Below are 13,015 nucleotides of genomic sequence, written 5' to 3'. Positions count from 1 at the left end.
GTCCAACCGTAGCTCCGGGTCACCGGTTTTTTGACCGAACCGGCCGGTTCTTTCCGGTTCATAGCGGGCCAATTGCATGGCCGATCCGATACTCGACTCGAACCGGCCAGGGGTTCGGTTAGCGGTTCAACCGGTCGAACCGGCCGGTCCGGTCCGAGTCTGATAACACTGATTACAGTTTCCAATTGATTTTTATTTTCTTCGCCATTCACCTAATTATGTGACTAAACAACTCTAGCTCTCATATTTTATGCATACATGCTACAAACTATGAGCAAATGTTCTATTCATAATTTACTATTCAACATTTCCTTACTAATTCTATTGACATAGAACCTTCACAATAGGCTTGCCCAACCTTAGAATGCATTTTACATGTATATACAAATAAAATGTGTTTCGGAGGTCGTCCAGGTTACCCATAAGCATTCAGTACAACAGTGCCGGTCAATTAAGTTTGTCAAGAAGAGTCATGGTCACAGTCCCACTCACGGGTGGCCAAGGGTTAATTAATTTACCATTGCTGACAACCTCTCGCCATCGACAGAGCCATTGCCAAAGCTAAGGGACTATACTAATCCGGAGGTTGATATCCTGATTAGGCATGGGTGCTCGGGACCATGCAGTTTCACTCATTTGGACTAACCAGCATGAAGACATCCCCTGATTGAATGCCGCTTAAGAAACATCTACATGGCATTGCCATTGAACAAGTTTATATATCACATTTCAACTTTTGCTTATCATCCACACAATAACTTGCATGTTAGAGTGTTTTATTTCTTACATGACCCCCTATTCGTACAAGGAGGCACGAAGCACCAGTACTCATCTAAATCACATCCCTCATCTTCTCATGCCACCACACCTATCGTTGTCTCCCCTAACTCAACACCCTTATGGTTGGTCTTTCATATAAAAAGGGAATGCTAATTTTGATTACAAACTTTATAAGTGTTAGGAAAAAAGCTTCAAAATCAATTTCAGATAAAGTTAAATTTTTTAGTATATGAAGTAAACATAATCCATTCTGAAATTTCATAATTATATTTTACAATATTATTCTACAAAAATAATCATTTTATGTATGAAAATATAAGTCACTTCAATTTAACTAACTCTTATGATAAACAATTTAACTAACTCTTATGATTAATCTCAATTTTAGCAATGTTATCCAATCACATGCTGGCAGAGTATCTCATGAAAGGAACCTAGCTAACGTATAGAATGACCCTACAACAAGTTTGTTACAATCACAAATACAACTGTTAAGCTAAAAATTACAAGTACTACGATTCTTGACATCATGGTGCAAAGGCATATTCTCGACAGAAAGGGTTACGGCGAGACCGGCGACTCAGCACATGGTGTCCCCCAAAGCCAAGTTAGCAAGAGTTATATCTCGACAAACTCAGCAGATGAAGAAATCTCGATCATCCTAACAGAAGAGGCAGTTACCGAATAACAAGCAACTACAAGCACGTGCATATACCCACGATGCCACGAATAGCAACGGTCACCCACGACTCAGAACCATCCACGTGGCAATAGAGTCACGTGCGCGAAGACCACCGGCTAAACGTGGGGTATGGCGCCAAAATTCAAAACCCACGAAGCCATTATGCATTCAAGAAAACCGCCAAGAACGTGCAAAGAAAGAACACTATAAATAGAGGAAGTAGCAGCAGAAGAAAAGGTTCCCAACTTAAACTCTGAAAAATTCACCAGAAAGCTCTAATGTCCGCATCAATGAGACTCGAGGAGCGAAACGTGATGATGGAGGAGTATGTTGCAGAACCAACACTTTAGTTTCCCTGCATTTCAGCTTGTTGATTTCCAGTTCTTTTGTGTAGTTTGTTTGTCGAAATCTGCAGTTCATGTAGTTTTCATGCTATTTTAGTTTGTTTGACTGTTCTGTAATCGACTCGTATTCAATAAAATCTAGTTTCATTTGAGTTGCTCGTTGTTGTCGAAAACACATTTATTCACACACTACACTTTGGCAAAGCGTTTTCTCAAAAGGACCCTGAAATCTAAACTTCCTTTAGTCGAACTAAGAGGATATTTGTTTACCAAAAATCGACGTAAACAAATTGGCACGCCCAGTGGGACCGTTTTTGTGAAAACTAAGTTTTACAGAAGCGTTTTGTGTGTTTCGTTTGCTGCATGCTATTTGGTATTTGTTACTTGCCTTGATTGTGATTTATATGCACCTGAGAAGTGGTAAGACTCACTACTAGAAAAAAGACTTTTCACATCAGGGTTTTCACATCGGTTAATCAATAACCTGATGTAAAAGATGACGCGGTGGCAATATTGAAATTATAGTGAACTTTTATGATAGTTTTCACATCGGTTGGGAATATGTCTGATGTGAAAAGTAGTTAGGAAATACTTTTTACAACGGTTTTTATAATAAGCGATGTGAAAGCTAAATGCGGTGGCATTTTTGAAATTTTAATGAAGTACTTTTTACATCGGTTGAAGTATAAGCGATGTAAAAAGTCCATATTTTCTTTAGTTTTAACATCGGTTATGTTATAACCGATGTGAAAAGTCTCAGTTTTTTAGTTTTCACATCGGTTTTGTTATAACCGTTGTGAAAGATCATTCTTTTTTTAATTTTTACACAGGATACAAAGAGTAGTATTCGTTCAAAGTGCTTTCTTCCTCTTTCACCGTTGAAAACCTAAGTCGCCCTACGCTCTTGCTCCTCTTTCACCGTCGCTTGCCGTCGCTCGTGCGTTGTGCAGGTCCGGCCTGTTTCGCCGTTGTTCGCCCACTCCACTAAATCCCTATATTCCCTTCACTCCATTGAATCCCTAAATCGTGAATCCGTAATACTCACTCAGATTCTCCTTCTGGTTTTCTCTCCTGTTCGCAGGTCCCTCCCTCTGTCGTTAAACTTGCAGGAACCACGGTTCACTGCTGGAAGCACTGCCGCAGGTACCTTCTTTAATTCTTTAATGCTTAGTGAGAAGAAAGCTTGGGTTAGTATTCAAATCTGTCGTTTTCCTATTCTTCCTTGCTTTCTTGCTTCAAATTTTATGAGTTTAAGTTTTCAAATCTTACATTCTCTTTTTTTACATTGAAATTCCTGTTGTGCAAAATGATGTTGCAGGAAAAGCTTTCTAGATGGGACTGTGAAAAAGATCTCTGCCAAGTTGTAAGTTTAAGCCATTCCCTTATGTTAGAGTGATATATTTTTTCTTGCATACCATGTACATTGGCTTGAAAATACCTCTCGCTACAAAATTATTTCTCTATCACCAGTTTCTGAGATTTTCAATCCACTTGCTGGTATTGAGATTTTTGTAGGTTATGAGACCTATATAGGAAGTTTTATCACCTTCAAGCTGATTAATAATCCTCTATTGTAAACTCGTTTCACTCTTGTAAAGAACATTTTGGAGAAGTGCAACTAATAACAATAGGACTCCAATTAACCAACCAGAAAAATGAGAGCCAATTCTAAGTTTGTAATGGGCTCAAGTATCATTTTGTTTTCTCCATGATCCCTTATGGAGCATATTCTATAATTGGTTTGGCATTAGGAATCTCTTAGAGCATGTTTGCATTAAAGTTAGAAAAACATAAACTGACATTGAAAATTAAGGAGAAGGTGTGCTTCTTTGACGTTAATGACATCAGAAACTTTATTTTCATGTTTGAACTTGGAGCATCTACAACAAAGTAATTACTACTTAATCTTTTTCTCTTATGACTCAGACCTCAGTTATACCTTATTTACAAATTATTAAAGAAGCAGAATAAAACCTGATCTTACAGGGAAAAGAAAACAAGTTTCATCTGATAAGATCATTACTGACAGAATATAACCTTTAAATTAGAAAGTTGAATTTCCCAAAAAATAATAATTGGGAAGCACCATATTCGAAATTAGTAAGGAGTTTTAGGGTTCACTCACACTTTGGAACAAAATGACACTGAGAGATGTAAATAAGTGTTTTCCTTGAAATTTCAAGATGACACTGACTGATGTAAATATTTGCTCAATTGTCTGACTTGCTCAATTTGCACAATATCTATATTACATGATTTGTAACAGGTATAGGTGCCAGTTCATTGAACATTGATTCTTTTAGCAACTGAATTTGACAAATTAATGAAGTGGGTCAATACTAGTTCCTGCATAATGTTCTTCTTTGTGTCCCTACCTATCATTGTTTTAATATTCCCATGCACACATTTATCCTTAATTCCTTATCATACACAAGATATCAACATCATGAATTTAACTTGTTAGAGGTGAATTAAACCTGTCCGTACACATCGACCTGACATTTAAAATGAATCTATTCGGTGCCTTTCAGTGGGTTGCTGCATATTTCAAATATCAGTCGAGCTGAAATTACTTCTGTCAGCGATATACTTTTAGTTGATGAGAACGTTAAAGTTCTGGTGGTGAAGTCAGCATTTCCTGATAAAATTTCTCTGAGGTAATAGATTTCAGTATTTGATTTTGTTCTGTAATTGCTGGTTGCATTTAGTTTGATACAGTTTTAATTGGCCTCTATTAGTTAACCTTGATGAGGCTCATATTTCTACCCTCCCAGCAAATAAGACAAACTCCTTACAAAAATAACACCTCTCCATAAAAATGAGAAAATGAGATTATCATGAAATAAAAAGTGGTTTAATCCAACCTGAAAAGTGCAGCTTTTCCAATTATAGGACATGGTTGCACCTCATGGCATGAAAGACTAAACTGTGGAACTGAAGATGTATAAAACTTTCAACTAATAACAAATTAAGATGTTAAAGAACTTCATTTTTATTCCTCTCGGTTTTGTTTAAGCTCTTATTTTAACTAGCTTGGGTTTGGATGTTGCTCTATGTTAAATTGGCAGCAGAGAGTCCTTGGTTTTTACCCATAACTTGGCCTCTTCTTTTTCTCATGATGATGTTTAATTGGCCTTAGCCTTCAATCTAATAAGGATTTTTTGTTGGTCAGAGTTATTGGGTACTTGCATTCTGTTATGTTGCATTTGCAGTCACAAAGGAAAGAGTTATTGGGTACTTGCATTCTGTTATGCTTCAACCACTCTAGTTTCTTGCAATTGCAGTCACAAAGGAAGAATTATTGAATCAGAAGAAAGAGCAAAGCAAGGGTCAAGGAGCCGCAGCCCCAGGAGAAGGTATGTCATGTGCTGTTTTAGTGGCTGCTGATTTTTGTTCTGAGAATTTTGGAAGTTGAAAGCATCAATTTCAAATTGTTTTTCGTTGTGATAGTAGAAGTTGGGCAGTGATGTTTCAGTTACACGCGATTTGTGTTATTTGCAGGCATCGTGGTGATCACAGATCCAGCAGAGACAGGGATTACAGGAATTTTGATTGCACACTGTTTTCATATTTTAGATAGGATTTCTAGTTTTTGATTTCGGCGAACTCTTCCAGCCACTCCAGCTCCGACGAACTCTTCCAGCCAATGCAGAACTCTTCCATCTTGCTGTAAGTTTGTTTTCTCTGAATTCGTGATTCGTTTTTGGCTTATTTAATTTGAATGCTTGTTCATGTTCAATTTTTTACAATTAATTTTTAGGTTGTCTTTAGCTTATCATTTGAAAAATGTTGATGAGTTTGGTTCTAGGGTCACAATTCTTTAATTTAGTATGTGATAATTTGCAGAACGTAGTTATGGATCGTAGTTGGATGAGAGCTAATCGATTAAGTGATGAGTTTGATAATGGAGTGGTTGAATTTCTAGAATTTGCTGAAAAGAATCTTCCGAACAATAAGGGACTCTTTCCATGTCCTTGTGTTTCTTGTGGGAACCGGGACCCAAAACTTACTAAGGATGAAATAAGGGACCATCTAGCTTGGAGAGGGATTTGTCAAAATTATACACAATGGATATGGCATGGTGAAGTAGTAATGCCAAGTGTATCACAAAGAGAGAAAGTATGTGTAGATATGGATGATCGGCTGGAAGACATGATACATGATATTGAAGAAGAATCATTTAAGAGAGCGCATGTGTATGATACTTTATGTAAAGACAAGGAAGAACCTTTGTACCCGGGATGCACAAACTTTACACGGTTGTCAGCTGTGTTAAGATTGTTTAATTTGAAGGCGAAAAATGGATGGAGTGATAAAAGTTTCACTGATTTGCTTGGATTGTTGAAAGAAATGCTTCCAGAAGGTAACACAATGCCGAATCGTCATTATGAAGCCAAGAAAGTATTGTGTCCGATGGGCATGGAGTATGAAAAAATACATGCATGCCCTAATGATTGCATCTTATACAGAAAAGACTTTGAAAACTATGATCATTGTCCGAAGTGCAAGGCGTCACGCTACAAAAAGAAAGATGGTGATTCCAGTGATGATGTGAGCACAAAGGGTCCTCCTGCAAAAGTGTTATGGTACCTACCAATAAGTTCAAGGTTCAAGAGATTGTTCTCTAATGCAAATGACGCAAAGAACCTTAGATGGCATGCAGAAGAGAGAAATGAAGATGGAAAAATTCGCCATGTAGCTGATTCTTTGCAATGGAAGAAAATTGATTTGAAGTTTCAAAGTTTTGGAAAAGAGTCGAGAAACCTTAGACTTGGACTTGCTACCGATGGAATGAATCCGTATGGTAGTCTAAGTTGTAACCATAGTTCATGGCCTGTTCTCTTGATAATTTACAACCTATCTCCTTTGCTGTGCATGAAGCGTAAATATATGATGTTATCTATGATGATTCCGGGCCCAAAACAACCAGGAAACGACATAGATGTTTATCTAAGTCCATTGATTGATGATTTAAGATTTTTGTGGGAGCAAGGAGTTGATGTTCTTGATGCGTATTCTGGTGAGCATTTCAATATGCGTGCCATGTTGTTTTGCACCATCAATGACTTTCCGGCATACGGTAATTTGTCTGGTTACAGCGTTAAAGGGCATAAAGCGTGTCCTATATGTGAGAAAGATACAAGTTACCATCAGCTTAATCATGGAAGGAAGACCGTTTATCTTGGGCATCGGAAATTTTTAGACCGTCATCATCCATATCGTAAATTGAAGAAAGCTTTCAACGGAAAATCAGAGTATGGTGTTGCGCCAAAACCCTTGACTGGAGAGGAAGTTTATCAACGACAACAACATGTGAAGGTTATCTTTGGAAAGAAACAAAAGAAGCCTGCTGAAAAAAAATGTATGGAAAAAGAGGTCGGTGTTCTTTGATCTTCCATATTGGTCAAGTCTTGATGTAAGACATTGTATTGGTTTGATGCATGTAGAGAAAAATGTTTGTGAAAGTCTAATTGGCACACTTCTTCACATTAATGGCAAGACAAAAGATGGGTTAAGTGCTCGTTTAGATTTGGCTGAAATGGGTATACGACAACAGTTAACTCCACAACAGATAGGTAACAAGACATATTTGCCTCCAGCATGTCACACTTTGTCTAAGAAAGAGAAGACAAGTTTTTGTGAGTGTTTACAAGGTATCAAAGTACCGCAAGGTTACTCATCAAATATCAAGAGACTTGTTTCAATGAAAGATCTCAAGTTAATTGGCTTAAAATCTCATGACTTTCATGTTCTGATGCAGCAATTACTACCAGTGGCTATGCGTGGAATATTGCCTATTAAAGTTAGGAAAACTATAACTAGGCTGTGCTTATTCTTCAATGCAATATGTAGTAAAGTCATTGATCAATTGAAGTTAGACGAGTTGGAAAATGAGGCTGCAGTCATCTTGTGTCAGTTGGAGATGCATTTTCCTCTTTCATTTTTTGACATTATGGAACACTTGATTGTTCATTTGGTAAGGGAGATTAGATTGTGCGGTCCAGTTTGTTTAAGGTGGATGTATCCGGTAGAACGGTACATGAAGATACTAAAAGGGTATACTATGAATCCACACCGTCCGGAAGCTTCGATTGTTGAAAGGTACATTGCAGAAGAAGCTATTGAGTACTGTTCAAATTATTTGTCAGAAGCGGATGCTATAGGGGTTCCAAAGTCTCGTCATGATGGAAGATGTGAAGGTAAGGGTACACAAGGTTTAAATGTCAAGTCCATGACTTGGAAGGTACGTCATCCAGCGCATTTGTATATATTGAATAACACTGATGAAGTTCAACCTTACTTATCTGCCCACAAAAGCTTTATAAAGGAAAAATACCCCAAGATGAATGAAATAGGGTTGTTAAAAGAGCACAATAAGAGTTTCTCTGAATGGTTTAAAGAAACAATTGCTAATGATGAAAGTGCTTCTGATACAATAAAACGACTCTCATTTGAGCCTAAATGTAATGTTATGACTTGGAGTGCTTATGATATTAATAGAACTACCTTTTATACAAAATCAAAAGATGATAGAAGTACTATGCAAAATAGTGGGCTTATGGTTGTGGCCGAGTCCATGCACTTCTCTAGTTCCAAAGATAAAAGACCTATAATGGCATCTACACCGTACTTTGGGGTGATTGAAGAGATTTGGGAGGTTGATTATGTTACATTTACAGTGCCTGTATTTAAATGCAAGTGGATTGATATTTCCAATGGTGTAAGAATTGATGAATTTGGATATACACTGGTTGATCTTTCCAAGGTAGCTTATAGGGAAGAACCTTTCATTATGGAATCCCAAGCAAAACAGGTGTTTTATGTCACAGATCCTTCTAACAAAAGGTGGTCGGTGGCTCTACAACCAAAAACCACACATGGTAGTGAAGAATCCCTTCATATTTCTGAGATTCCGTCTTCTGCAACAAATTTGCTTACCTCCAACGAAGAAAATGAAGTAGACGATGTGCAAGTTACTCGTTTGGATCATGAAGAAGGGATATGGGAGAGCTAGTGAGTTTCTATTAGGGTGTTGAAATAAGTTAGTAAATTCAGTACCCATCTATTTGATTAATTAGTTTATATGTCATTCGTTTATATGCTTATGATGCTTATATTTTTGCATTTATTTGTGCTTTGAATCTGAAATCTTTTTGTTTTCTGTAAATAGATAAATGGATGATTCAACCAACACCCCTCCTTCATCTAGTGGACCTAGTCATTCGTCTAGTTCAGATAAAAAGAGAATGGTTAGAGGTTGCACTAAGATGCTTAAAATTGCCAAAGTTCAGAAAACGGGTGTGAAATTGAAGATTGAGTTTGATCCACACACTGGGGATTGTATTGGTGAAAATTCAAATGAGTTTAGGAGTTATGCAGCATATCTTGCTCGAAGTACTTGTAGTATTTTAATAGATGAGTGGCGGTTGGTAGATGTAGACTCAAAAAATTCAATTTGGGATGATCTTAAGGTATTATTGTTGCATTCTTAATTCACTATTGTTTACCCATTCTTTGGTACTAACACCAACTTTTTTTATGTGTATAGCTTCATTTTGATATCACAGAAAGTGATGATTCAAATAAGTGTGATTTGAAGAAAAAATGGTTGAAGTATTTGGGGGACCGATGGAGAGCTTTTAAGACACAACTCACTTCCGATTATATCACTAACCCCAACCCCAATCGCCTTCCTCCGTATGAAGTGTATCCTTATATTAAAGAAGATGTATGGGAGAAGTTTTTGGAGCATCGAAATACCCCTACATTTAAGGTTAGTATTAATAATATTTTTCTTTTCTTGCATTGATTCTTGTTTTAGTCATATTCATGTTCTAAAATTGGTCTTTTTGATGAGTGGCTGGAAGTTAGCCTTTTATGAACTATTTAAGGAATCTATATTTCAACTTTTGACAACTAAAATTTCCCCCTACTATTACCCTCCTAAAACAGAAATTGAATGGACTGGAAATTATACATCTGTCATAAGAATTTATTTTGTTTACTTGCAAATATTATGTGCCTTTGTGAAGTTTCAATTTACTTCACTCTCTGTCTGACTATCCAAAGGAAAACATTACTACCTTACTGATTTTAAGAACAGTGCAGTTTCAGTTTTATTTTTAACCTGAGAAGTTAGGATATATCGTGATTCATTTTGATTATCATCCTTAAATGTTGAGTGATAAAGCTGTATTTTAGGAACTGCGTTTTATCCTCTGCAAAGCTGCATGAACCATTCCTGTTATCCTAATGCCAAAGCTTTCAAAACTTTTAGCATATCACAGCCAAACCAGCAAACTTTGGTCGTTTATCTATGCTTATTTTTATGCTTACTTCTTTAGCTTGATTTATAATAGGAAAAAAGTCAAAAGGGTAAGGATAATGTGGCTAAGAATCTATACCCACATACATTATCTCGTGGAGGATATGAATTGCTTGAGAAGAAAATGATTAATGAAAAGAGACAAGAACTAGACGCATCAGGAGAATTAGATCGTATTCCATCTCCACCGTCACGTCATGACAAATGGAAGAGAGCAAGACAAAGGCGAGGAGGGGAATACACATCAGAGGCTACCCGAGTTGTTGCTGAGAAAATTGTAAGTGAAATACTTTTTCCATGATTACTTTCTCATTATGGTTGTATGTGTTTCTTGTATGCGACATCCTTCTTTACCACTAATGAAATATTAAATTTATGTGCAAATGTAGGATTCATTGGCTGAAGAGACTGAACAAGGAACCTTTGTTTCACAAGGACGTGACGATATCTTGACAAAGGCAATTGGAACATCTGAGCATGGTGGTCGTGTTCGTGGTGTTGGACGATTTGCTAATCTAAGCAACTACTTCGGAAGGTCTTCACGTCCAACACAGTCCCTAGATGTTAAGGAGATTGAAGCACAACTTGAGGCGAAACTTGAACAAAAACTTGCAGCAAAGATTAAAGCAGAATGTAAAGAAGAGTTTGAACAACAGTTGATCATGGCGAGTGAGAAGATGCAACAATCATTTATGGAGACGCTTAAGACTATGGGTTTATCTGAAATCTCCCCAACAAACCAACAAGGAGAACAAAATGTTCTTCTGCATGGAAGCACAAAAGAATCTTGTACCGCCGCACAAGAAAATCACAAGGAGGACTCGACCACTGACAATGTTCAGAGAGTGTTATTCATGTTTTTGAAACAGCAAAAACATATATGTTTACCATTACAACATGATCTTGCTGTAAAAAACTTTTGGATTTCACCAAAGTGTATCAGAGAGTTGTTGGTGGGTGATGCTTGGCTTGACATCTCTATTCTACAAGTTTGGTGCACGTAAGTAGACTTTCATTTTTACTATTATTTTTCATGATTGCAATATTCAATATTAATTTATATTAATTTCAAATTTAATCAGGTATATCCATCGTCTATGTGACGAAAGTAACAAATCAGATGTGTTTGGAATTCTGGACCCAGTATTCTTCAGTTATCCAGATTCCACAAAGTCTAAACATAAATTTCAAACATACATACAAGAAAAGTTGCGTGATTTGGACAAAGTGTGTTACTTAGCACCATATCTTGAAAAGTAAGTATATGTAAATTTATATTTTCTCTTATTTATTTTTATCCATAACTCTATCTTACTTAACACACTAATTGTTATTCCACGTGTACAGAGGGCATTGGCAATTAATAATCATTTGTCCTAAAGACAATACTGTAGTTCTCCTTTGTTCATTACACAATGATCTTCATTCACAAATGAAGAATATTGTTACAAAGTAAGTGTATATTTTATGTCGCTTTTGTTATATATTATTATGTCCTTACACTAAAATGTATAACTTACTTCGATGATTTTTTTTTATATAGAGCTATGTCGGTTTATCAATTGGCTGAGGGTAATAAAAAAAAGACTCAATGGCTTCAGCCCAAAGTAAGTGTAGTGTAGATTATGGTTGCGTCTTGATGTTGCTGTTTATACTACTTAACACTGGCTGTAATATGTACTGTTTTGATATATATTCAGTGTATAAAAATCTATTCATTTGTAGGCAAGGTTGCAGCCTAATGGGAATGATTGTGGATATTATGTGATGAAGAATATGGTTGACATTGTCTCTGCTAGTATTACTAAGTCTTGGATGGAGGTATTACAAATGTTTGTCTCCCTATTTGTCTCATTGTTTGAGTTTTCATCAAAATGTCACAAAATAGGTATTTTAACCTATTCTACAAATTATAGGTATTCAATGATCCAACGGCATTAACAGAACAAGAGTTGTATGATTTGCGAAACAGTTGGACAACTTGCTTTCTTGACTTGTATAAACCTTAGAACTTATTTGGTATGTATTTAAAGTTTGTGCCTAAACAGTCTGAATTAAAGTTTGGGCAACTTGTTTTTTACATTATAACTTGGATTGTTAATCTCTGTATTTATTGCATCTGTTTGTAGGGTTCAAAGTTGCTCATCTCCGCTGCTCTCCTAATTTATGCTTATGGTGCTGGTGGCTTTCCTGCTTGGTGCATTAATTTGCTGAACTGTTGTTGTTGATCCCGCTGGTTCTGTTTGCTGTTTCTGTAAATGCTGTTGTTTTTGCTGCTGTTTCTTGCTGTTGCTGTTGCTGATTGATGCTGCTGCGTTCTTGCTATTTTTTACGCGGATCTGGATTGCTGGTGCTGGTTATGTCTTGTTGTTGCTGGTGCTGCCGTTGAGGCGTTTGCTGCTACTGTTTTTCATTGTTTTGCTCTTAGGTAAAGGAACTTAGACCGGAGGAGGGCAACAAATGTATTGTTTTTTATCGTTTGCAGAATGACTAACCTAAGATAGTGGTACTCTTTTTCCTTGTTAGGTTTTTATCCCACTGGGTTTTTCCTAACAAGGTTTTAATGAGGCCTTGTCTTGGGTGATGTTTGTAGTCATTTTGCGGGTTGGTGGTGGGTTTTTATATAGCTCTGGGTTGTTTTTGAGCTAGTTTGTGCTTAGACAGATTATTCATTGTGTACTATTTCACTAACTTGGCCTGTGGGACCTTGGATGTTTAACTCACTTGAGAGAGTGTGTTCTCAAGTTCTCTTTTTATTTAATAAATTTTCATTAAAAAAATATGTATATTCAGGTCAAATTCGTGTAAAAAAAAAAAGATAAAAAATGGTTGAGCATTCACATCGGTTTTAAGTCTAACCGATGTGAAAAGTAGACATTTCAC

General features: G+C 36.6%; 1 protein-coding gene and 1 pseudogene across 1 annotated transcript; both read left to right on the top strand.

Annotated features, from left to right (window-relative positions):
- The first annotated feature begins 5,661 nt into the window (after nucleotides 1-5,661).
- Nucleotides 5,662-6,219, top strand: LOC130716915 (uncharacterized; annotated as a pseudogene).
- Nucleotides 6,220-8,981: 2,762 nt separating this feature from the next.
- Nucleotides 8,982-11,392, top strand: LOC130719661 (uncharacterized). Its single transcript, XM_057570273.1, has 5 exons — nucleotides 8,982-9,278; nucleotides 9,356-9,580; nucleotides 10,167-10,409; nucleotides 10,522-11,132; nucleotides 11,215-11,392. The coding sequence occupies exons 1-5, from the start codon at nucleotides 8,982-8,984 to the stop codon at nucleotides 11,390-11,392; spliced, it is 1,554 nt and encodes a 517-aa protein (XP_057426256.1).
- The last annotated feature ends 1,623 nt before the right edge of the window (nucleotides 11,393-13,015 follow it).

This window comes from Lotus japonicus, chromosome 5 (genome assembly GCF_012489685.1).
Source record: "Lotus japonicus ecotype B-129 chromosome 5, LjGifu_v1.2".
Taxonomy (NCBI): Eukaryota; Viridiplantae; Streptophyta; class Magnoliopsida; order Fabales; family Fabaceae; genus Lotus; species Lotus japonicus.
This window is presented reverse-complemented; position numbering and strand designations above follow the sequence as displayed.